We start from the raw sequence: 26,834 nt of genomic DNA on the forward strand, positions 1-26,834 counted from the left end.
TCTCTCTCTCTCTCTCTCTCTCTCTCTCTCTCTCTCTCTCTCTCTCTTCTTCAGATAAACACAGCTTCCAAGAAAAAAATGAAAGTCAATGTGTTTCACACTTCAGGTAATCCTTATTTAAGAACAATGCTGTTCAAGTTTTAATAGATAGTGTAGAAAAATTGAATGAAAAACCAAGATATTCTATGTTCCTTTTTTTAATATCCATACAGCAAAATATGATCATATCCATTTCCTAATTCAACCCCTGTACATGTCTATACATGTCCAGAGAGTTTTTCTGCAAAACACATTTCCTACTGTGGGCTATAGTAATCACAGCATGGATGTTCACTGCAAAGATATTCCTCAACCCAAGATTCTAGGGACCTTTAACAAGTTGCCCTAACTAGAAAAATAAGCTCCCACAATATTCTGTCCCCAAACTCCTAACCCACAAAGAGACACAGGAGAGGACCCATCTGAATATATGGGACATAAGAGACAAGGCTTCAATTTCACGTCTAGTAAAACAGTGCTTTCTGGGGGAGTGTCTAGTTATCAATACAAGCCAACTTAAAGAAGAAACCATGACCACAAAGTTCCTGTGGTAACAGCTCTGCCACTCCCCTGCCTGCTGGGAGTCATAAGGTCTAAAACCCAAAGATAAAGCCTGCAGCAGTCCTGAGGAAATCCTCTGAGAGGATACATCTTCTTGCTCTCCATCTGTTGCTCCCTCTCCTAGGTTCCAGCACCAAAGATGATGAGTACTGGGGTCCATCCCTCTCCAATCTGCAGGCTAGTTCCTAAAACAATAAATTTTAGTGTGTCATTTGGGACTCTCAAATGGGTCTCATAGGTCTTCTCAAGAGCCTCAGAGTGAAGTCTTCCTGTGAAATGTTCCTGCCCCATTCTTTAAAGCTGTGTTAGTTTCTAATAACACAGAAGCTTGTGCTGACTGACCAGGGACTCCTAAAGCCACTGGGAGAAAGACAGAGATTCCAGGATAACAGGCACATTCTCTTCATCTATGGGTCCTTGGGAAGAAGATCACCCTGTGATTTTTCTGTTCTGTGCCTGTAAGAGGGCAGGACAGGGGGAACCTGGACAACATGTACTGCAGGAGTTAAGATGGGCCAGGGACAAGGCAGAGTGTAAAATATCAGAAGTAGGAACCTGCCTAAATCTAAGGTGGGATTGGATTCTTGAGAAAGAAGTGATGCTGTGGAGGACAATGGGTGAGAGGAGCTGACAAAGATGCCTGAGAGAACCATGGGCAGAGTATAGGGCAAGGAGGTCAAGGGAAGCCTCTCTCCACCTTAACCCAACTGTGTACTCTCTGGAGAAAGCATCCACACCTATCTCAGGTCGTGGGATTCTCTGTTCTAGGGGAGATCATAGGGGGCACGGAATGCATACCACACTTCTGCCCCTACATGGCCTATCTGGAAATTGTCACTTCTGAGAATTACCTGACCACCTGCACTGGCTTCCTGATAAGACAAAACTTTGTGCTGACTGCAGCTCACTGTGCAGGAAGGTGAGACAAGATGCTGTTTATCCTTAATATGAGAAAAACCCCGGGGTAGCAACCTGTGACACACGCAGGTGAACCTGAGAGAGATCCTGATCCTGGGTCAGCTGACAAGGGAGATGTCATTAAATAGATGCTCTGAGCTCAATCACTATAAATGCAGTTCCCCTCAGAGGCAAGAGAGGTTTCTCCAATATAACCCCTACCTACCCCTTAAAACATGAAAGACACCCATAGCTCACTTGTCAGAATTTACCCAGTACTTTTCTGGGGTGTCTACTTGATATTTTCAAGAACACTGGCCTTTGGTTCCAACATCCACGGCTCAACATTTCTAAGGAAAGCAGAACAAGCCTTCAGGACACTCTACTTCTTGCTTTCCTGAATAGTTCTTGTCGCAAATGGGTCCAATTCAAAGTTCTCCAAATTGGGGAGGATTAACACTACCCCCAGGTCCTCTATTTCTTGCTCATTCCCCAGCAATTCCTAGGGAGCCAGCCCTGCAAAGTGTGTATTTTCCAGAAACCCTCTTTCTCCAAGGTTTTTCACTCCTGAAAGCTGACTTAGGCATAAGTGTAGGTGTTGCTCTCCTGAGTAAATACTGAGTCTGTCAAAACCATGAATAACCCAGAAAATGGGCATGGGAAGAGACTCATGTCGCAGGGAAGAATGTATTTCTCAAAATACATTCTTCTCTGCAACTATTACTGCCTCTGCTTCCCCTTCCTTTTTGTTCTTGCTGATATTGGATTTATTTGTGGTTTATTTTTGAGGCAGAGTCCCCTGTAGCTCAGGCTGGCCTCAAACTTACTATGTAGCTAAGGATGACCCTGAATTTCCAATCCTCCTCCCTCTACCACCCATGTGCAGAGGTTACAGGCATGAACCACTATGCCACTTTATACAGTGTTGTGGCTCAAACTCAGAGACTCATGTTGGCTAGGCCAGCACTCTATCAATTGCTACATGCTCAGGTCCCATCCTTTCTCACAACAGGTCAATAACAGTCCTCCTAGGAGCCCATAACAAAACATCTAAGGAAGACACATGGCAGAGGCTTTAGGTTGAAAAGCAATTCCTTCATCCAAAATACGATGACTATTTGATTATCCACGACATCATGCTACTGAAGGTAACAAGTTTCTTCCTCCATTGTATGCCTTCAGACTTTTTCTTCTGGTCCCCATTGCCCTGAATTTCCCCTGCCCTGCTGTGGACAGCATTCCCTCTTATTCCCCTGTTGGACTTGGTACTTTGTCCATCCCCTTCCTGATTGCCTGGAACTAACCCCTAGCCCATGGCCCTGGCTAAGAGTCCCTCATTCCCTTCACAGTTGAAGGAGAAAGCCAAGCTAACCCTGGGCATGGGAACCCTCCCACTCTCTACCAACTTCAACTTCATCCCACCCAGGAGAATGTGCAGGGAAGTTGGCTGGGGCAGAACCAATGGGAATGAACCAGCCTCGGACACACTGCCGAAAGCAAAGGTGAAACTCCTGAAGCCTCAACCCTGCAAACACTTCATCAGTTTTCAATTTAATTCCCTGCTATGTGTGCACAATTCCAAGAAGATGCAAAATGTATACAAGGTGATCCTTTTACCAGGGTTTTCTAATAACACTCCTGGGAACCAGAGTTCTAGAAGGGGGTGGGGAAGAAGATTGTCAGCTAATCACACTGTTTGGGAATCACCAAGTGAGGAAACTAAGTATCCATCTTCCCAGGTCTATCTTGGGTTACTCAATCAGCTGTGAAGAAAACATGGGGTGATATGAGGAAGATAGGTTGGCTGCCCCAAAAAACTAAGCAACAGGCTCCAGACCTAACTGCAAGCTGAAATGGGTGAGTAGAGGTAGAGGCCCATTCCTGTACATTCATGAATTTCATGAGTTTCTTCTCTGCCCCGCCTCTAACAGGGAGACTCTGGAGGACCTCTCCTGTGTGCTGGGATAGCCCAAGGCATTGCATCCTATGTACATCGGAATGCAAAGCCCCCTGCTGTCTTTACCAGAATCTCCCATTACAGGCCCTGGATCAATAAGATCTTGAGAGAGAATTAACTCTGGGGATCAGGGCCAACCAGTGAGGAAGTCTGGAACTAGAATAGTGCAGGTTTTCTGTGCCATGTAATCTGGCTTGTCTGTGTCAGGCCATGGTGTAAGGTTATCTTGATTCTTGGCTGGGAATGGGCTTTTGAACCCGACTCTCATGGAGAATGGCAGGTGTTTGGCCGTGACTTCGGAATCAAGGCTCCTACATGTGGTGCACATCTCCATTAACCTGCACCTTGCAGACACGTTTTGCTAAGCAGTCCCTCCCAGAGAGGTTTGCATCACCATCCACACACAGAGAGAGGGTATGACTACAAGCTTCAGAGTCAAGAGATTTCCATATTCATGAATTACCTAAAGGCCAGAGGGCATAGCTAAATTAAGTAATTCGTTCCCAATCCCTCCTCTTTCCTCCTTCCCTATTTAAGCCACCCCTCTCCCCTGGCATAAACTAGGGGCTGCAGACCATCTATCACACGCGTGAACAATAAAACTCTTGGAACCCACGGACTTCTCATATTTAGGGCCTGCCATCGCCAAAGCTTCCAGCCCTTGGAACTCCGGACATTCTCCAGTTATTGGGACCCGCCATTGTGGAAAGCCCCCCCTCCCACATGTTTCTGCCACACGGTTCCAACATGTCTGTAGTTCCTGCTGAAGACCTTCGAGATACCTAAGGTTCCAGAAACTTATTACAAGTCATAGAATGTCCCTAAAAGTCACCATATTCATAAGCCTCAATAAAGACCCAGGTTCTAGACTGCAATATGTGTCTCCTCTCTCAGCTGCTCTCTTCTCCCTGCGTACAACAATCTGATTCACACCTTAAATAAATAAACAAATAAATAAATAAATAAATAAATAAATAAGAAAGATTTGGAAGAGAGCATGAGGGACTTTGGGGTGGTATGAAAGAACAGGCAGAGACAGAAAAATACTTATGAAACAGACAGAGAGACAAAAATAACAAAGAAAAACTAAGTGTATTTCAGGGTAGACAAGATCTCTATATCCAGCTAAAACAAGAAATTATACCCATCCTTTCTATAATATTTTCTCTTTTGCTGTCTTTCTATCACTTCCTCACCTGTCCATCAGTGAGTGGTGTGTGTGAGAGAGTGTGTGTCTGTGTGTGTGTGTCTGTGTGTGTGTGTGTGTCTGTGTGTGTAAATCTGTATGTTGTGTATGCACATGTGTGTATAGGTATTTGTGCCCATGCAGGCACAAGTAGACCTAAAGAGAATATCAAATATTGTATTCTTTTATTCTATTACTCTCTGGCAGAATCATTTGAGACAGGGTCCTCAATGAACCTGAAGCCACACTGGTGAACAGAAAACCCCAAAGGTCTTCCTATCATAATCCTGAGGTTACAGATACACTTAGCCAAAACAAACTTTCTATTAGGTGTTGGGGATTCAAACTCAGGTCCTCCTACTTTCACACCAAGCGCTCTTAGCCACTGAGCCATCTCCTATTCCCTAACTACTAACCCTATACCAGCTCTGATTTATATTTAATAATTCAGAATCACAGGGAACATTTTATATAGCAATCCGGATGTGAGAGCTTTAAAGTATTTCAGGCCTTTCTCCAATAGATGTCAGTAACAACACCCTCTACACACCCAGACAAAATTTCTCCACCTATTGATCAATGTCCCTGGGGCAAAGATACAGAATCACCTTCAGCTGAGATTAACACAGATGGTACAGATAGGACAGCTAGGGTCAAACAAGCTTTCCAGAGCTCATCTGGACAAGAACTCTCCCATCTGTAAAGCTCTAAGTGATGTAGAAGGGATTGCCTCTCAGTTGCTGGCACACAACAGAGGGCTAGGAGCAACAGGAAGAAAAACAATCACAACACCAGCTTGATCAACATCCATCCATCCACAAACTGCTCTGTGCAGACCACCAGGAAGCCCCAGGCCTATGACTGCTCAGTACAGACATTTGTCCCCAAAGGAATGGTAGGCAGAAAGCACACAGCAGGATAAGGACACCATCTGCCCATAAAAGGAGTGGCTGGAGGAGAGCTTGAGGTAGCATGAGGACACCAAACAGAAACTGAGGCTGGAAACACACATGCCTTCTGAGGACATGGTGAAACCCTGTGACCAAGCAAGTTATTCCCTGTAAGCACCCTGTGTTTATAGCTCACATAGCTGAGCCATCCCTAAAGCTAGAGAAGCTGAAACTTCAGGAGTTCCCCTGGGCCAAGGAACAGAAATGATAGTTTTTTATTTTTCTTTTTAATTAATTTCGACCTCCTGACCTCAGTTTCCTCTCCTTCTCTTTTCCTAATTCCTTCCCCTCCTGTTCTCTCCCCCTCCTCAACGACTCCTCCTACATTTCTCTTCAGAAAAGAGCAGTCTCCCATGGGTATCAAGCAAACATGGCATATTAAGTTGCAATAAGACAGGTACCTCCTCTCCTACTAATCTTAGATGAGGAAATCTAGTAGGAGGAGAGGGTCACAAAGGCAGGCAACAGAGTCAGAGACAGCCCCTGCTCCCACTGTTAGGCATCCAACAAGAAGACCAAGCTACACAACTTTTCCATAAGTGCAGAGAACCTCGGTCAGTCCCATGCAGGCTCCTTGGTTGTGGGTTCAGACTCTGTGATACTCTATGAGCCCAGGTTATTAGATTCTGTGTGTTTTCTTGTGTCCTTGACTTCTATGGCTCTTAAAATCCTTTCCCTTCCCTCCTCTACAGGATTTCCAAGCTCTACCTAATGTTTGGCCTTGGGTCTCTGCATCTGTTTCCATCAGTTGCTGGATGAATTCTGTCTGATGACCATTGCAAAGACAGTGGTGTGCATGGATGTTCATAAATGTTTATGGACACGGGAACTGCCTGAAGTGAGAAAGCTGGTTGGGCTGATCTAGATAGTGCACACCACAGTCCTGATTCAGCCCATCCCATGACAGCCATATCTATGTGCATAGCCTTGGCTTGGAACAAGATGGTGGTTCTTCTTTTCTAAGTGGAATGTGCAGGTCTAAACCCTCTAAGGTACAGCATGAAGAGATGTAAAGTTTTGTGATCAGACACACAGAGTGGTCCAGCTGCTAGTTGGTAGCTAATCATGGTCTGTGTTCCATCAGGCCTCACATCTGCCAGGAAAGGGATGAAAGCCCCGGCCTCAGTCCCAGCTAGGACTCCTCTAAGTCTTCTATACTGAGAGAACTTGATCAGCCTCTCAGCTGAACTCAGCTGATGCTTCATGCTAGTTTCTAACCTGGCCTGCAGATCAGTCAATGGGGTCTGCAAGGGAGAGAGTGGGGATGGAAGGGCAAGAGACACTAAGAATGGAGACAAGACAGTTGTTGGATCAAGTCTCATTTATTGAAAGGCAATTATGGGTATATAAGCACAAACAGGGGAGTGCAGCTGGAGACACTTAATCATGAGTGTCTTGCAGCTGGGAGCACTAAACAGCAAGTCCAGGATATGTCTGAGAAACACAAGATGTTTATCAGAGTGTGCTTAGCTGTTGTGGGATGCTTCCAAAAATATCATGCTAGAAAAACAAGTCTCTTTTCAGAGTGGAAAAGTATCAACCCAAAAAAAAAAAAAAATGGCCCAAGATGGCTGCAGAGATGAGAGCCACTTTCTGCTAGAACTTGGCTCCAACAAGTTTCTGTATTGAACAGGGTGTGACAGCAAATAGGACTTATTTTCCATACTAGGCAGCAAGGAACAGGACAAGTAGTGGGAATACTGTAGTCTAATGAGCAGGCTGAAACCTGACAAGGAGGCACATGATGGGAATTGGAGGAAGGTGTAACATTCTCAATCCTCTATCTATAAATGTTATTTAGAACCAAGAACAGCTTAATAAAAGACCAAGATTCTGGATGTCCAGGTCAAGACTGTTCATTAAGAAAAGAAAATGATTGGGAAAGAAATCTTCACTAACTCCACATCCGATAGAGGGCTAATAGCCAACATATATAAATAACTCAAGGAGCTAATCACCTAAAAGGAAACACCACAGTCATAATATGAGGTGTAGAGCTAAACAAATCATTCACACCAGAGGAATCTCAAATGGCTGAGAACCACTTAAAGAAATGTTCAAAGTCCTTAGTGATCAGGGAATTCAAAAACAAAAGGACCCTGAGATTCCACCTTACTCCAATTAGAATGGCTATGATCAAAAACTTAGGTGACAGCACATGTTGGCAAGAATGTGGACAAAGAAGAACAGTCCTCCATTGCTAGTGGAATTGCAAACTGGTACAAACACTCTGGAAATCAATCTGGAGGTTCCTCAGAAAACTAGAAAGAGATCTACCTGAAGACCCAGCTATAAGATTCTTGGGTAAATACCCAAAAGATGCCCCACCTTACCACTTGGGCATATACTCCACTCTGTTTAGAGAGGCCTTATCTGTGATAGCCAGAAGCTGGAAACAACCCAGATGTCCCTCAACAGAAGAATGGATACAAAAAAATGTGGTTCATTTACACAATGGAATACTACTCTGTAGAGTGTAGTTATATAAAATAATCCATGCTTAACCAGTTAAGCAACAGAAACTCCAGTCTCGGCTGCTCCCATGGTTCTCACAGCTAGCTTGCTGCAAAGCTGCTAGGACTTCCCTGGTTCCTGTGGCTAGCTGTAGACACTCTTGCCACCCTGAGCTCCACTGTGGCTACCTCTCCCCTGGAGCTCAGTTCTTTGACCAATCTTCCTGTTCCAAAGCCTGACTAAATGCCACCCTGGCTAAGTTCTTTCCTCCTTCTCAACAGACAGTCTTAGTTTAAAATCAACAGATGACACAATCTCTGGGCATGGAATCTATTGTCCTAATCTCATCAGCTATTCTATGTGGGATTCTACCAACAGGTTTAATAGTTCCTGGATTTACATCTTGCTCATCTCACTCACCATCTGACTGAGGTTCCTTCTTCCTGCATGCCCTTCCCCTTCCTCTCTTGGACCTGGAAGGCCTGCCTCCTCCTTTTTACCCAGTGATTGGCTTCTTGTTCTCTTTATTATACAGTCAATCAATTAGGGGAGAATTCCTCTACAGTAGTCAGCTATTAAGAACAAGGACATCATGAGTTTTACTAGCAAATGGAGGGAACTAGAAAATATCATCCTGATTGAGATAACTCAGATCCAAAAGTATATGCATGGTATGTACTTACTAATAATTGGATATTTGATAAAAAATACAGAATGCACAGCATACAATCCACAGAACTCAAGAACATTAACAAGCAGAAGAGCCCAAGTGAGGATGCTTCAATCCCACTTGGGAGGCAAAAGGAAGCAATCACAGGAGGCAGAGAGATGAAAGAACCTGGGTGGGAGAGAGGAGGGGGAGGAGAAAGGGAGAACATCATCAGGTTTCGAGGGGGGGGGAAGAGAAATCCTGCAGTCTACCAGAATGAATGGGAATATGGAACCTGGGGGGAGGAGGAGTTAGGGGTACCCTCTAGAATGGACCAATAAAAAGTCATAGACTAACAGACTGAATACATAAACAGGATCCAACATTTTGCTGCATACAGGAAACACACCTCAGTGTCAAAGAAAGGCACTACCTCACAGTAAAAAGGGCTGGAAAACAATTTTTCAAGCAAATGGTCCCAGGAAACAAACTGGATTACCCATTCTAATATCAAATAAAATCGACTTGCAACCAAAAGTCAATTCTGAACATCTATGCTCCAAATGCAAGGGCACCCACATCCATAAAAGAAACTTTACTAAAGCTCAAAGCACACAGTGCAACACACACAATAATAGTGGGAGACTTCAACACCCCACTCTCAGAAATGGACAGATCATGGAAACAGAAACTAAACAGAGACACAATAAAACTAACACAACTGATAAACTAAATGGATTTAACAGATATCTATAGAACTTTTCATCCAAAAGCAAAATAAAACAAAAACAAAGAATATATATTCTTCTCAGCACCTGATGGTACCTTCTCCAAAACTGACCATATAATCCATCACAAAACAGACCTCAACAGATACAAGAAGACTGAAATAATCTTAGATTCCCATGGAATCTTTCAGATCATCATGGACTAAGACCAGTCTTCAATAACAACAAAAACAACAGAAAGCCCACATAGACATGGAAGATGAACAACATCCTACTCAATGATAACTTGGTCAAGGAAGAGATAAAGAAATTTAAAACTTTTTAGAATTTAATGAAAATGAAGGCACAACATATCCAAACTTAGGGACACAATGAAAGCAGTGGTAAGAAGAAAACTCATAGCTCTGAGTGCCTCCAGAAAGAAACTGGAGAGAGCATACACTACCAGTTTAACAGCATACCTGAAATCTCTAGAATGAAAAGATGCAAAAACTCCCAAGAGGAGTAGATGGAAGGAAATAGTCAAACTCAGGGCTGAAATCAACGAAGTAGAAACGAAAAGAACTATACAAAGAGTCAACAAAACCAGGAAATGGTTCATTAAGAAAATCTATCTTCCTTCCTTCCTTCCTTCCTTGCTGCCTTCTTTTTCTTTCTTTCCTTCTTTGTTTTGTTCTTTCTTTGTTTTTCATCAAATATAGTCTAACGAGGCAAATTAATAAAGGAAACTTCAGTTGAGAAAATGTCTTCAACAGATTGTCTAGTAGGCAAAAGACCATTGAGTATTTTCTTAACTGATGATTTACTATTACAACTGCCATCTCTGAACAGGTGGAATAAGAAATCAGTCTGCACAAGATAGTAATTTTATTCCTTTATGGCCTCTTCTTCAGTGCCTGCATCCAAGTACATGTTTGATTTCCTATGCTGAATACCATTCATAATGTACTGTAAGATATAAGGTGAAAAAAACTCCTTCCTCTTAAAAAAAAAAAGGCAGTGAAAGAATTCTAATATAAGAAGTCTACCATCATGATTCCCCTCACCCACCAACAGTGTCATTCGAGAACTGTTTTGATACAAAGTAATATTCCTTCCTTCCTAAAAATGTTTCTAGGCCAATTACTTATTTACAAAATAACTGATAAAAAAAAAAACATTCGTTGGAGTGCAGAAGAACAGATGGAATCAAGTGGGAACAACTGCGGCAGGATTCTAATAACCCTGGCTCACTAGAGACTGGACTCTCCTCACTGTAAGCTTTTTGAATGTAAACCTCCTTTACTCATTGTTCGGCACTTAGACCTGATCATTCCTCTCAATTGCAATTGCTGTGGTCTAAAGACTTACCCAAATTCTCTGATTTCTTGGTTGGTTTCCACTTTTGCAAAGCTAGTGAGTCTTATATTTGATAGCTATATTTACATCTCTACTGAAGAGTACTGAAGCTGGAAAGCTAGACATGAGGCTGCCAGGCTGTGAGGAGGGCTGAGGTGCTGAGGTCCTAGCCTGGGACTGCTACTGGCAGAAGTTTTTCCTGGTAAAGTAGTCAGAGGGCCACATTCACTATATTAGGCCTCATTGGGGCATAGCAGACCTCGTGCATGGTCCCTTCCATTTCAGAGTCCACAGTACCCTGCAGCTAACATGTCCTTTCCCTTGACTAAAGACATTAGGGGCTTTGGCTTGTAAGAGGAGAGCAGGCCACTTAGAAGTTCAGCTAACTCTGACATTCTTCTGAAAGGCTGTTACATTTGGGTGGCAAAGAAGCAGGTCTAGAGCCATCATGGGAAATATTAACTCATGCTAAGTACTAGAGAGTCTCTTGACAACCATGGCAAATTCTGCCCTGTGTTTCCCTCCAGAAAGTGCTGACGCTCTCCTGTGGTGCCTGCTCCAGCCACAGTCATGGTCCAAGGATTTCTGAGGACAGGTTCTCCTCTAGTTTGAGGTGCATTATTGAGAACTCAGATGGAGACAGCAACATGAGTATTGAGGACACAAACTGTCAACAACCATGTCTGACCTAGACATGGAATTTCTTATGATATGTGGAAAGACACAGTGGCTATGGCATGGGGTTTGTGGGGAGAAGAGCTGAGAAACACAGAGGGAGAAGAAAGGACAGTGGATAAGAAGAGCAGAACAGTGCACACTACTCTGGATAGGAAATCTTACTGTACACACCCATGCATGTGGGATAATATTGAGTCATCCACAGTGTCACACATGTGCCAGGAAATCAGTACTCAAGATTTTTAACACGGCAGGATAGTAGCTCAATCAACTCTTCATTGTGCTTAGAGAGGTGCTAAGCGTTTAGAGCACAGCCTGGAGTCACACAGGTACTAGAGATTATGTCTTTATTGAGGTGCATTACAGGGAATGATGCATCATCACAGATTTGTTCATCTTTGAGATTGTCTTGGGGATAGGACAGGGGCAGGCTGGGAGTAGGCTTGGGACAGTCTGGTGCTGGCAGTGTTGAACTCAAGGAGTACCACATAAGCTCAGGCTTGGAGACTCTCTCAGGCTGCTCAGGCTTTTTAGCTACTTTCCATTTAAGACATCATTAATCCAGGGCATGTATGAGGAGATTCGAGTAAAAACTGAAGGGGGCTTTTCAACTGGATAACTATTATAGGATGCAATACCATGGGCCACACCAGCACACACTAGAGGTCCCCCAATGTCTCCCTGTAGGTGAGAAAAATAAGAGTATGAGCAAAGATTGCTTTCCCCCAACTTTCAATGCTCCACCATAGCTACTACCAGATTGGAGTAAGAAGTCCTGGTTCCCAATAATTGATAAGTTAGAGATTTAATGACTAATCCCTCTCTTCCCTGGCCTTAACCCATTGCTAACATGACTACCTTTACTCCGTTCCTGTCTCATATCTAGCCTCATGGGAAGCTTGCTGGAAGGGCTTGCCTAGAGGGAGACAAGACAGAAGGGAGATTTCATTTCCCAAATTCTCAGGGCTAGAAGCCTAAGAAAACTGGCATTAGTCAGTGCCATGGAGAGCTGTTTGGCACACTTCCTTCAGTGATGCTATCTTCTGATGTTGTGAGAAAGAGCAGATATGTACTCACCTTGTATACAGAATTTAACATTGTGGGACTGCCTACGCAGACCTGGATGTTATCGTCATAATACTTATGTTTTACACAGGCCTCTTTATCCATGATTCTCAGATCTACCTCCCTCAGGGTATCTGAGGTAGGTTCTGTCACTCCAGTTAGCCCCCAGCCTGCTGCCCAGCACGTCTCCCCAGGCTTGATAGAGTCAGAGGGACCAGGCAGGGGAATTACATCCACAGCAGGAGTCAACTTAGCTTGCTCTTCAAGCTGTTGGGGGAAGGAGGGAAGAAATGTCAAACCAAAGACAGATGCTTAGACATGGGCCCTTTCCCATTGGAAACTCAGGAGTGGGTTCTGAGGAAATGATTTTGACAGGAAAGAATTTCCAGGAGGAAAGATAAGGATGGAAGACTTAAACAGAGCAGAAAAAATAAGGGCACCTTCAGCAGCATGATGTCATTGAAATGCAAATTCCAAATAAAGTTTGGGTGATTGATTTGTTTTTCAACTTTTATCTTCTGCTGTGTGGATTCTGTCTTGCTCACATTATGAGCTCCAAGAATGACAGTGATTTTGCTGTTGAAAAATAAAGAAGCAGTGAGACATGTTGGTCTTAGGAAGACTCCTTCCAAGGGGAAGGCAAGAGGGACTATGTTCTGTACCAGTGCAGAGAGCAGAGAGACATAAATCGAGCTCCCATGTTTACAGCCTTGCCAGAAAGATGTGGCTCAGCAAAACACAGGACTGAAAACTCTTCCGATACCACTCTCAGTACTTGGATTGAAACCATGGCTTTTCCCACGGCTCATGAGCCCTCTGCACTGACTTACACCCCAGCCCATGGCTGAGCTCTGGTGACACCAGAGCAAGACAAGAACTATAATTTTTGTCATGACTAGAGCCATATTTAAAGCTCTGACCTCTGAAAATGGAGAAGACACATGAGATGGTTCAGTGAGTGGTCTTGTGCTACCTTTTTACTCTTAGTGTCAGGAGAGTCCATCTTGAGAAGAGCAGGGATCATAGCCTTCCTCAGGCCTCTGCTGCTCTGTGACTCTGTCTCCTGCATTTCCTCACAGAAAGAGAAGCCTCTTACCTTCCTTTACAGTGTGCAGCAGTCAGCACAAATTGGGGGGTTATGAGAACCCCACCACAGATGTCTTGGCGACCATGGTAACGAATGATCTTCAGATGGGCCATGTAAGGGCGGGAGTGTGGTTTTGCCTCATCACCACAAATAATCTCCTCTGGAACAAAGAACCCCAAGTACCTGGTGACAAACTTATGGAACACTCCAACAAGGCACTAGCAAGGGAAGATGGGGCCAAAGTTGAGTGACTGCTCCAAGCCCACCCCATGTTGCATGAGGCTCAGGACCCTCGATATGACTTTGCTTTTTTTTTTCCTCTCCTCTTGATCTTTCCTTCCTAGTGCTGCCTGTCCACCATCATCCTTCATTCAGAATACAATGGTCATTCATGTTTCTGACTTTCTACTTCATCAGACAGTTCTTCAAACCCTCATCCCCATCTTCCTCAACACTAAGGCAAGAGCAGAGAAAAGCTGCCTATCAGAACAGAGTAATCTGATGAAATGTTTTAAGGGGAAAATCATTTCTCATTATTCCTTGACCTACAGAATACAGTCTATTTCCCTGGACTACCTTAATTTAGGTTCCTGCCTTATGTTATGGTCTCTTGTTATCCAAGGTAACAGATTATGGTCCACTGCTGAAACTAAGAGGTTAAGGAGATGAAGACAAAACTCACCAGCTCCAGCTCCTGAAGGTAAGAGAAGAACCATCAGCAATAGTAGGACCTGCATTTTACCAGTAGTGTTGCCTGGGAAGAGCTTCTGGTGTGTTCCTGTCCTGGTTCCTGCTTTTATAGCTCCAAAGTAGGAGAAAGGAAGGGCTGAAAACCACAGATCTGGCTTGGACCAGCTTTATTTTCCTTATCAGAAATTCACATGACTGCTCTGGTGGTGTGGAATCTGTGGCCAGATTCTGAGACTCCTGGATCCCAGGATAAGATCATGACTGCACTCCTCAAAGCAGCTCCTAGGAGGGCTGAAAGCAACAGAAAGGGATGGTAACCTTGGTCAGGGATCATGGAACTGTTCTTCTAAGCATCCGGGTATTATTGTCAGCTTTGAGACCCATGCTGCATATGTGTAAAGACTCACCTTTGTCACTATAGCTCAAATACATGCATCTGTAGTGTATGAATATATGGATAAGAGAGAGAGTACATTTTATTTACAAAAACTGTTGGGGGTTGATTTAGCCTGAAGGCCATTGAGTGTTTTGACCAGTGTGAAGGCATCTCATCTTTATTCACATAAGTAGGAGATGAGAGAATGTGGCTGTGAGGGATGAAGGTGTGGGGAGAGTGTGTTGAATACACAGCATGTAGGACATGACCAAGTCCGTAATTAAGTCAGTGGATCCCAACCTAATGGTGTGACCCTTTAATACAGTTCCTCATATTGTGACGACCTCAGCCCTAGATGTATTTCATTGCTCCTTTATAAGTATAGTCTTACTACAGTTATGAATTTCAATGTAAAATATCTACCATGCAAGATATCTGAAATTTGACCCCTAAAGGAGTCATGACCCACAGGTTGAGAACAGTTGCTGTAAGTGAATGTCCTAATTTAATCATACTAATATTCTCTTTGTTAGACATTTTAATACACATTAAGGAGAACTCAGTAGACTTTCAGAATATCCCAGAATAAAAGGTCTTGGGTCTCTGCAATGCAAGACAAGGCTTTTAGGTGACCAAGTATTCATAGTATACACTTGTTGGCTCATTGTGTTTAAGTACTCAAGAACATGTTCAATGAAGATGATAGGTTTGGACATTATGTTTTTGGTCAAAATACGAATGAAAACTTCTGGTTTTTTAACAGATAAAAACAATTTATTGTGATGAAATTTCAAAGAAAAAATATCTTGAAGCTAGATTAATGTAGTAACTCAAACAAGCATTTGTTCAGACTCAAAGACTATGCATCTCAATAAACCATATAATTGGACTTGTTGTTCTTGAATCACGGAGCTTTGCAGAAAAATTCTAGGTCTGGTAAAAAGAGGTCTGAACTATCATAGGAAGCCTCAGCTAGTTCCCAGGTTTGGACCAGACAACTCAAACCTGTTTGCATGATAGAGACTCCATGACCTTGAGGAAAGTTCTGGTTCCAACTTTACCCTTCTATATTTCATTCCTTTGCTTGCTGGGAGCTACAAAGGGTCTGTCTAAGCACAGCAATAAGAATTAAAGAAGAAACTTTTTTTATTACTGGGCATTGGATCTGATCTGTTAAGACTCCAAATTCTTCTGTGTAGCACCAGTTAGAAGCATCTGGCCTTGATCTGTTCTACACACAAGGTCCCAAATGAATATTCTCATTTTACAACTCAAAAATGAAGAGGTGAGACAGACATAGTTATCCATTAGCAGCATCCCCATAGTGGTTGCCTGATTCAGGAAGTGACATTATGATAGAAAAGTGAAAAACTTCACAACTGTGTCTTTTTATCAAAAACTAAATCAGGGCCTTGGTATACATGGAGTTACCCAGGAGTCAGGGCAAATAATGCATTACTGAACAATACACACAAGGTGACTCCTGCTATATCTCTCTTCAGGATATCTATTTTCATCTTGAAGAACTGCAATGAGTTAATGTAAACTCAACTGGGTGGTTACTCCAGCAAAAGTTGCTCTTGATGTAGTTTTATATGTGGGTTAAAATTCGCGTGGGAGCGGGGCAGGTCGGGGATGCTCCCATGCCGCGGCCGAGGCAGTCCCTGTAGCAGCAGCCAAGTCGGAGGTCTGCGTGCTGCAGCGGGAGCACTCCCGGGCGGGACTCAGCAGCCACCCGCATACCGTGGGTGAAGGGAAAGAACTCGCAAGCATGGCACGCACTCAGGCAGCAGCTGTTCGGCTTCACCCACTTGGTGTGGTGACGGCAGGGTCCCAGGAACAGGGGCACAGGGACCCAGCGCAGCCTGGCAGCAGGTGAGGGGCCACTGCTGCAGCAGGGGAGGGCGGAGAGGCTTTCCCTGGAGGCAAGTTTCCCACTTACACAAGAGAGTCCAAAATTCCAGAAGACACGTGGAACCGAATACATAGAAGTTTTATTGGTCATGTTTATGGTTGTATCTGGATGGTGTGCTCTCCCACAAAATGCCAGGAGCCCCCCCCTTATATTGGGGAGTGGAAAAAAGGAGGAGCTAGGGAGGGGAAAACTTAGTTACCTATGCCCCTGGCCTTTAGGTAATTCATTAATATGTAAGTCTTGAGGCAGAAGCCTGTTAGTCAGGCCCTCTACCTGTGCCTTACATGACCTAACATACAGGTTAAATGGAGGTGAGACTGCATGTTAGGTCTCTGGGTTCTGGAGGCGTTGCCAAACACCCCAGGATGTCTTCTACATCCCGACATTTATTGTTTTATTGTTGCCACAAATGACATATCCCTTGCAGCTATCAGACTGAAGAATGCATCAGCATGCATAATTAGGGCCAGTACCATCTACTGCAGGGACCCCAATCATGTCACACTGATAATATCATGTACATGGCTTGGAGTGCAGGAGGTAGCACCTACTGTAGACACCTCTCTCAATATAGGAAAAAAATATCTAAGAGCCATGACTTTAGAGAACCATCCATGATCAGTGATCTTACATATGTCCAGTTTGTTCTTCTTGATTAAGGTTGTTGCAGCTAGCTTATCCATCTATAAGAAAGAAGAAACTCTCCCCTTGGTATTTTGAAAGAAAGTTGGCCTAGAAGAAAAAAATGATCAGACAAAATGGCTCTCTAAGTGGCATCCAACTTGAGTGTACATGTTTGGAATAATACAATACTACTTAGTGGTGTCATGGAAGACAGTGACATACAGAAGTACAAACCCAAAAGTAAAGCATCTTTGCACTTGTAGGAAAAGACCACTTTAACTATAATCATAGTAACAAGTCAAAACCAAAATTATATTTCTTGCTTTGAAGTTTCTTTTGGACAATTGTAGATGCCTGTGCACTTGTAATAAATAACCACAGCCATCTTCACCTCCATCTTGTCAAAAGGCAATTTTGAATTTTAAGATGTTTGTTTATAGAAATTCCTTGCAGGAGTATTGTATGTAGAAATCTATCATGCCTGTGTTTACCCCTCAAACTTCTTTCATGTTGAATTTTATACTGCCTTGTGGGAAGACTATACAGTGGGGAAATGAATGGAGACCTCCACCTCCAAGACCATAGGTTGGGGATCCTAGTTTGTTGTGGCACAGCAGTGATCCTCACCTCTAGCCTCTTGGGGATTTTGCTCCTCAAATGAAAACTTGCTGAGAGAGTCCTTAGGATCATAATATGTTGGGCAACGATGAGCAGGCTTAAGAGAAGCCTTCATGGTTTGAGTAAGGTCTCTTACATGTGTCTGTGATCCTTCTCTGATGATCCTGTGATCCTATTTGTCTGTCTATCAGTTCTCAACATCAGTTGAGGCCCTAACAGACATCTTAGCCTTTAATTTATAATTAATTCTACTACTAATTTTCTGGTAGGCTTTTGAGGAGCTACACTAGCACAAACAGACATTTTCACATGCCTCCATGAGGCTCATTTAACATACCATTGCTGCCAGTGGAACCTATGCACTCCTAAACCAATGTGACTGAGTCAGAGACTCACTCTATATACTCTGTACTCCTTCCTGTGGGATCAAGAAGACTGAATACCTCCTCAATGGATAGGGATTCCTCTATTACCTCTTCAGGATCAAAAATCCATGTGTCCTCAACTATGATTTTGGGATTCCCTGTCTCCCACCTACTTTCTCTTTCCTCACTCCTTTGGACTTGGAGAAGCAAAGTGGTATAATCTTCATATCCTTATGGATTAGACCACACGGATGGCTGATCAAACAAGGCTTCATCTCGAAGGTTATGGAATGAAGGTCCTACTCTTTGTAGAGGCACCACTTATCCAAAACCTCTCACCAGCTTAAGAGTTGTACTTTTCAGAGGAAAGTTAGCCACGCGTAGTATACCCAGGAAACCCCACATTCCTGCTTTTATCATGCATCAACACAATCATCCAGAAAGGTCTTTCCTGTATAAACTATGGGTTACTGAAAAGAAAGCACCTTCTCTAGGGTTTGGGTAGAATGTTCTGTTGATGTGTGTTAGGTCTATAATCTTTATTATATTAATTAAATCCCGCATTTCTTTCTTTACTTTTTGTACTGATGAGACTTACCTGTCTGTTGACAAGGGTAAGGTACTGAAGTGACACACTATTATTGTGTGAGATATATTGTGATTTTAGTTTTAGGAGAGTTTCCTTTATGAACTTTAGTGTCTTTGGGTTTGGTGTATACATGCTTAGAACTGAGATGTCCTCTTGGAGGATTTTTTTTTTTTTACTGAGTATGTAGTAGTCTTACCTATTCTTTCTAATCAGTTTTGATTTAAAGTCTGTGTTGCTGTACATTAAAATAGCCACACCTGTTTGCTTCTTGGATTCTTTTGCTTGGAATACCACTTTGTAACCTTCTAACCTAAGGTGAGCTCTGTTCATGGTGTTGATGCATGTTTCTTGGATGCAATCATAGGATGCATGCTGATTTCTCATCCATTCTGTTAGACTATATTTTTTCATTGGGAATTGAGACCATTATTATTGCACAGTTATCAATGAACAATGTTTCTTGATTTCTGTTATTCTGTTGTTTTGTTGTGTGAAACACACAACATATGCTGTGATGCCTGTGACTTACTAGTTTACATTTTTTATTATTCCTTGTGTTTTCTTGAGTGTTGTTGACACTTTCAGTTTGAAATTTTCTTTCTAATGCCTTCCCTAAACCTGGATTGGTGGATACAAATTGCTTAGATTGATTTTAATCATGGCATGTTTTTCTTTCTCCATCAATTGTGCACTTGTAGTGTTGCTGGGTATAATAGTCTGAATTTGCATCTGTGGTCTCTTAGAGCTTGTAGAACACTTATCTGCGCCTTCAGGCTTTAGAGTCTCCATTGGGAAGTCAATACTATTCTAATGGATTGTTATCACCAAAAGTTCTTACGTCATCTTCAATTTTATTATACTTTTATGGGTACAAGAATCTGAGTTGGCACTACACAGAATTTTTAAGTTTCATCTTTTCATAGACAGAGTTTTGAGAGTTGGATTTCATCTGAGTTTTAATCCTTAGGGAATATTGCTTGTGAGTTGGTTATTTAAGAGGTAGACTCATTTTATAGATTTTTTACATTATTAGTTTTTTTGTGATATGAAGTGAGTATTTTAATTTAAATAGTTGGCTGTTATTTTGTGAGATTTTACCACACTAGACTGGAAAACTAAGGTGACTGTAGACTAGGCACCTTGGGATATTTCAAAGGATAAAGCCCTGGCTTGGAATGTGGGGACTAGGGAAAGGTGTCCTGTGAGATCCAAGTATGGTCAAGGCCCTTATCAAACTTAGGGAGTAGTGGGCCTTGGAATAAAAATAGTTGTGATATTTTTCTAAAGGAGGAGCAGGCTGGGATCATGATGGGGTAGGAAAAAATCATCCAAGTAGAGGAGCAAGGTGATATGAAATTGGAAGTGGACTGGACTTAGATTTCTGGGAGGAAAAGACAGAGTACAAGGTAGCACTGTGGTAAGAAAATAGAGGTTAGCGATGGCAAGAAAAGATCATGCCTAGGTGAGAGAACACACCAGAGCTTGAGGAGCCATGTTAAACATATATTAATTTATCTCATTCCCAACACTGATTAACTATTAAGGGTGGCCTTCTGTGCCTGAGTTCTGATAGGTGACCTCCAAAGAGCTATTGGTTTCTGGGAAAGACATAATCACTGGTGTCCATTGGGATGTTTCCCATACTCTAATGTATTGGTTCTCAATCTGAGGGTCCTGAAATCTCTAGGAGTCAAATGGTTCTTTCACAGGGTCACATATCAGAATTCTGCATATCAGATATTTATTATTATGATTTATAACCATTGCAAAACTGAAGTTATGGAGTAAAAATGAAATAATTTTATGGTTTTGGGTCACCACAACATGAGGATTACAACATTAAAAATGTTGAGAACCCCTCCTCTAGTGGATGAACCCACACCCATGCACAAATTGGAAGCACTAATTAGACTTGTGGGTCATAAGAAGAAATCAACTCTGGCTTTAAATGTCTCCATCATGTAAGTAGCTACTATTACTGTGATGTGTCTGCCCGTGTTGTGACTCGGCCCTTCTCTCTGGAAGCTTTCAGCACCTTTAGCCTTTTTAGTTTTAGCATTGTGATCATAGTATATCATGCAAATTTTCTCTTCTGTGGCATTCCTCTAGCCTGTGTACTTGGACGAGTAGCTCCTTCAGTATTTGGGAATTTTTCTTCTATGTGTTTTTTGAGGTGTTACCCATGACTTTGGACTGGAGTTCTTCTCTGTCTTCTATCTCATGAAGTTGGGAAGTGCTTTGTCAAGGAGTACATGGTGGGAGTTTGGTGGGGGGGAATGGGGACTATATATGATCATATTGTGTACAATATAAATTCTCAATGATATTCACAAAGGTAAAGGAGAATTAAAAATAAAGAAAAAAAAACAATTGAAAACCTGCTACAACAGAACCAAACAAAAAGCTCCAAAGAGAATAAACATAAAGAGGTAGAGAGAAACACTTTAAAATTTTTCAGGATCCATAGCCACAAGGAAAATCCAGACTAAAGCCACTTTAAAATTCATTATACTATAGTACAATGGCAGTCATCAAGAATGGCAAAAACAATGCTAACATAGATGGATACAAAGGGAGCCCTTTACATTGTTCTTTGGAATGTAAGCTAGGTGAAGCTAAATTGCAAATGAGTCTGGAGGTTTTTCAAAAAAAATACTACTACCACCACCAGCACCACCCCCAACTTCATGTCAAAATAAAACTACCACCTTTCCAGCTAAGTCCGTCCTGAGCACTTATCTGAAGGACTCTATAATCTCTGATATGGATATTTCAACATCCATGTTCATTGCTGCCATATTCACAGTAACTAAGAAGTGGAAGCAGCATAGCTGCCCATCAACTGATGAAGAGATAATTAACATGTGATTGTATATATATGTGTATGTATGTATGTATATATACATATATACATGTATATATACATACACATACACATACATATACATATATATGGGAAATTTTCAGGAAAATAGATGGAATGGGGATTTTATTTTTTCTGAGTGCAATAGCCCAGGACTCCAAGCACAAAACCTGCATGTTCTCTCTCATACGAGGATCCTAGCTATGTGACTGTATGGTTTTATATGTCTGACATGGAATAACTGTGGAAGCCAGAAAAATACAAGAGGCAGCAGAAATTACCTCCAAGGTGGAGGAATAGTAAATCATAGGCAGTAAAAAAAGGGAATACCAAAGTAGAAAGGTTTAGGCAGTAAGAAGGCAGGGTGCTGAAAGCTGAGAGTGTAGGTTGGAGGGAAGGATTAACTGATATAAAAGAGTATAAAGGAACCATGTGAAAAGCCACATGTACCCACATGTGAAATATCAACTTCTCTATTTTGATGGTAACCATCTGCCCTGTAATTAGATTCAAGACCCACAACATGGAGATGGAGAGGACCAATGCTTGATACTGTAGGCCTGGATAATAACATACAGGGAAGTAAACTTAGGCAGCAACAAACTGCCTTCTAAAGACCCATGCTTTTCGCCATAGACAAAAGTGGATCCCACCCTTACTCAGAGATGCCTCCCCTTTTGATGATAGTGGGGTAAATGCAGAGAAGCACAGGGGCCCAGGATGCACAAATAAATGGTGGTTGTGGGTCCCCTAGACAATTCACTTAGTCCACTTCTTCTAAGGCTCAGGAAATCTATGTTGAGAGCATGAGAAGTAAGTATGTGAGAGCTGGAAGAGAGGGGGAAGAGAAGCAAACTCCATTCTCTAGACTGGATATAGTTATGACAATCATCAGTTCATGCCAGCTATAGTTTTCAGCACTGGGCCCATGTAAGATTAGCCCAATCAATAACCAGTCGAGGAAGGAGGAGGGACTTGCAGGGTGCCACTCTTGATCTCTTAAAATATTGTCTCGAACAGGATTCTCAAACAGGAGGAGGAAATCACTGTCTTTAGTTGAGTATCCACTGCTGAGCCAACCAGTCTCCAATTTACGCAGATGGTCACTGTTAAACTTAGTGTGTTACAAAATTAAGCACATGGACATTAACATGAGAGAGATATTTGTGAGGAAAGCCTAAGGTCTCCATGGACGTTAGGGAAGTAAGAGTGGTTGAGAATGTTAAGTTGGCATGGAGTACGTGTGAAAAGTTATTGTTGTGGTTTTTTTTTTTAATGTATCAGGATGCCTCTGAAATAACTAGGTTTGCAAGGAGAATAAGAGAGTAATTATTCAGTGGATATCTCATGACTCTAAGCTCACACCAGAGCTCTGAGACAAGATATATTACATGAGACGAGCTAACCTGGACCTGCTACAGAGGAAGTGAGTCTAAATACTGGTCTGGGCATTCAATATTTTGGTCCCTTTCTAAAGGTTCTGATCTGCATTCAGGGCTGTCTTGTATCATCTCCTGAGTCACTTTGGACAAGGTGAAGAGAGGTCAGTACAGCTCTAAGATGAGATGACAGCTTGGTAGAGAGGCCTTGCTGGAGCTGGACCAGGAGACCTGGGGGGAGTCTCAGAGAACACTGGACTTCCCAGGGCCATAGGTATTCCTTAGAGGCACAGGGAGAGTGGTAGGTAAAGGGTTTTGATCTTTCTCACCCTTGGTAGCTCATTAAATGTGAAGAAGAGTTAGAAAGAAAGGAGGCACCCTTCTCAGACAAAGGCAGGACTTTCCAGGACTGACAGTACTACCCTTTGTATGTGCTGTTATGATGGGGTCAGTGCACGAGTTTGATTGCCAAGCTTTATGGGAATATCTGAAGAGAGAAACAATGTAATGAAGAGAGAATAAAGAAGGTAATGTATAAAAATGTTTTAAGCTCTGCACTTATGGAGGAGAGCAACTCCATCCCTTTCCTGAAGACATATTTCTTTATTAAGACTCAGATAGCCATACAGGATGCTGCACACTGGCCCAGACACAGATTTTGTGTTCTAGGGTTGTTGCAGAAGTTTCATTGTTTTCTGAATCCAAGGTAAAAAGCTGGAGATTCTGATGAATAAACGAGGAGGTCTCCAAGGACAGAAGTGAAAATTGACAATGCCCTGGTCCACTCTATCACACACCAAGGGTCCCCCAGAGTCTCCCTGTGGACAGAAAAAAGAGAAATATTAGTACATAGCCTCTTATCACCTCTTTCCAGACCCATTTTCTCCCTGTTCTTCTGTTACCACTTAGGCCTGGGTTTTCAGATGGGAAACACCACTTGAGCCCATTGACCTCATTTCTGAATGGGACCAGGTAGACAGAGTCTCTTAATTACTAACTAGTGTGTCTCTGTCTGGCTGTATTCTTATTTCAGGTTAACTAGACTTAGCTCTCCTATTTTCCCATGGTGAAAGGACAAAAGATTAGCTGAGGGAAAATGCCAGATCCCCATTTGTTACTCTCTCCACATTCTCTAGACTAGCCATGGTTGTAGAGCCTGGTTGGGTTCCTGCAGTATGAATCTGGCCCTGGGCAAACATTTGAAAATGGTTATGTCCTTATCTCAGAAGTAGACTTCCTGTCATTGGAATTTCCCACATAGAGATGGATGGAGTTGTTGTGGTTTTTGGACCTGGCATAGCACTTCTGGACATTTTCAACTTCTTGATTCACTTCTTGAAGTGTTTCAGGTGAAGTACAATTGGACAAGATTCCCCAACCTGCCACTGTGCATACCTGCCCAGGCTTCACCCAATCATGGTTCTTTGGAAGGGCAATAGTCTTCACAGCACTATTGAGTTGAGCTTTACATTCCAGATGCTCAGAAAGGAGAAGAATAAGAGTTCAGATCTGGCACTCTCAGCAAACTTAAACCAGGGATGAGGCTGCCTGCGACACACACACCTCACACTCTAGAGCCATTTGATTGACCTAGGACCAATAAATTAGCCAGCTAAAAAAGAAAACAGGACAGATAAACTAGTGATCTATGGGAGATCAGTAAAACCAGATATCAGTAAAATAGTGCCTTCAGGAGCATGATGTCATTAACTCAAGTTTCATTATTAAAGTTCTCATGTGGTTTGGCTTTATAAACAGGAATGAACTGGATGTTTTTCCATCCCAGGATATTGTGAGTACCTAAGGTTACATTAATATGGCTTGGAAAGAAGATGGATTAAGTACAACACAGGAGCAGTGAAGCTGTCCCTGAAAGGCAAGTTGAGGGCTCAGCCTAAGGCTGAGTCAAATAGCAAGTAATACATAGGGGAGTTGTTTCTTAGGTCTTCAATAACAACCCTGCCATTCAGACCCTTCACTGACACTATCTGGTCCTGAGTTTCACAATCACTTTTCTTCAAAGAGGATAAAGTCAGGTTGGTCTTCACCTTTGGCTCTACATGTTTAGGGACAGCAGGATCTGTTGTTATTTGGTCAGTCCCAGGCATCAAAGACCAGTTGCGTCTCCTTACCTTCCATTACAGTGAGTTGCTGTCATTACAATGTCTTCTCCCATCAGGAAATTTCGACACTTCCTGGGAACTAATTAGCCATAATAAAAATTAATCAATGCCATGTAGGATCAGGAGTGGGGTTTGTACTCTGTACCCATATGATTTTTCCTGAAAAGGAAAGCTTATTCTGAATCTTTGTGCTCATGGAAACTGTGCACCAATCCTGGAGGCTAGAATGAAGGAACATTTCATGCTTGGAGAGTCTATGGGCCTGATATAGATGGAGAAAAGATCCTTTTGTAGGGGCTGTCACCCAAGGAGAAAAGGAGCCTGGATGCTGCAAGGGATCACACAGAGCCTGCTGCATGACATCACTTTCCCCTACTTTTCAAATTTTCCTTGTCACCATGATAGTGCCAAGACTTTGCCTTGCATCAAATTAAATCTCATGTACACATTCAGGAAAAATTCAGCACACATTGTCCAGCCGATCAACACACTCTAAACAACTACAGTTGTTCCTGTGTCTCATGACTCACTTGATGTCCTGCTCACTTAAGCATTGGGCTCTACCTGCAGGAAGCATGATGCACTATTGAGGTAAAAATCTCTGGCGGCTTTTCCTCTATTCTGATTCATGAGACATAGTAAGTACTTTGCTTAGAGATGGGATTATTGTATAAACACTGAAAAGCTCTCAAATGTGCTAAGCAAGTAGCTGGGAGAAGGCCTCCTAATGAAGTCTGAATCTCAGCATAGATTTGTCTTCCTAAGTCATTGAAATAGCCTTCAGGATGAAGAAGGGAGCACACAGGACTAGTAGGATCATAGAGAGGAGGAGAAATGGGTTGGAGGATCCTGTGTCTGCCTGTTTCCATCAAGCTGTGGAGAAGCCACACTTAGCTGGCTCTGCTAGATTGTGGGTATCATGGTAGACCTTTATGGGTCAGATGAACAGAGACAAGGCCATGAAGACACCTGGAAACCTGAATAGAAGAATTCTTCTAGTCTTGATCCAGGTAGAAATCCCTGGATAAAGCTGCTTGCTCTTAGGTTTGTGCAAATAAAACTTCCAGCCCTCATTTTCAACTGCAGTTTCCAGTAGGGTCCTATGATGTTTTATAATTCATCACATTTAGATGAAGGAGGTCTCACTCACCAGGTGCCACTCCAAGTAGTTCATTGTGACTTTAGTGCCCTATTTATCCTATGTTAGAGCAGGGGCTCAGCTAACTTGTCAGATGAACCAAGTCAGGAGTAGGTCTTAGGTACAGGCTGACTGGGCACCATGCAAGCAAGTGTCAGCACTGGAAGCCACATGCCACACCTCTAGGAATGTGGATGGTTGCTTACCTCCTTCAGTGTTAACTGGTAGGATAGCCACCAGGAAGACCTGGAGCAGGAACATCCTCTTCAGGGTCTGACCAGGTCTCAATTGGTCACTTTGTCACTTCTCACAACTTTTAAACTATCAGGTGAGGAAAGAGGCCCAGAACCAGAGACCTCTAATTTCCTGTGTAATAAATAAGATCTGAGTTCTTGCCACATCTGTGTGGTGAATGTACAGGAAACACACTGTTGTCAGTTGCTGGTGAGCATGACCACATTCTTCACAGAAATCCTGTATGCTGAGAAGGGTAGGAGAGCCTATTGAGGCCTTCCACACTAGGCAGAGGGCAAGTCCCCTCTCCTGTCAATGCTCAGGGAACTGT

At 42.6% G+C, this 26,834-nt stretch overlaps 1 protein-coding gene and 2 pseudogenes across 1 annotated transcript; 1 reads left to right on the plus strand and 2 right to left on the minus strand.

Annotated features, from left to right (window-relative positions):
• LOC114638816 overlaps positions 1-3,572 on the plus strand; it is a 5,397-nt pseudogene extending 1,825 nt beyond the window's left edge.
• An 8,399-nt stretch (positions 3,573-11,971) lies between these two features.
• LOC114638751 (mast cell protease 1-like) lies at positions 11,972-14,326 on the minus strand. The gene is made up of 5 exons (XM_028787328.1): positions 14,272-14,326; positions 13,599-13,749; positions 12,943-13,078; positions 12,515-12,769; positions 11,972-12,118 (listed from the first exon to the last, which is right to left on the minus strand). The coding sequence occupies exons 1-5, from the start codon at positions 14,324-14,326 to the stop codon at positions 11,972-11,974; spliced, it is 744 nt and encodes a 247-aa protein (XP_028643161.1).
• Positions 14,327-23,589: 9,263 nt separating this feature from the next.
• Positions 23,590-26,530, minus strand: LOC114638850 (annotated as a pseudogene).
• Positions 26,531-26,834: the final 304 nt, after the last annotated feature.

This window comes from Grammomys surdaster, unplaced genomic scaffold (genome assembly GCF_004785775.1).
Source record: "Grammomys surdaster isolate TR1022 unplaced genomic scaffold, NIH_TR_1.0 125630, whole genome shotgun sequence".
Classification (NCBI taxonomy): domain Eukaryota; kingdom Metazoa; phylum Chordata; class Mammalia; order Rodentia; family Muridae; genus Grammomys; species Grammomys surdaster.

Bases quoted from the DNA above. Each gene is read 5' to 3' on its own strand.
- LOC114638751 (XM_028787328.1), bottom strand. From the start codon at position 14,326: ATGCAGGTCCTACTATTGCTGATGGTTCTTCTCTTACCTTCAGGAGCT. The intron at 13,750-14,271 runs GTGAGTTTTGTC...TCTTTGTTCCAG, and splicing joins ACCTTCAGGAGCTGGAGCTG to AGGAGATTATTTGTGGTGAT. The intron at 12,119-12,514 runs GTGAGTACATAT...TCTCACCTACAG, and splicing joins TGTTAAATTCTGTATACAAG to GGAGACATTGGGGGACCTCT.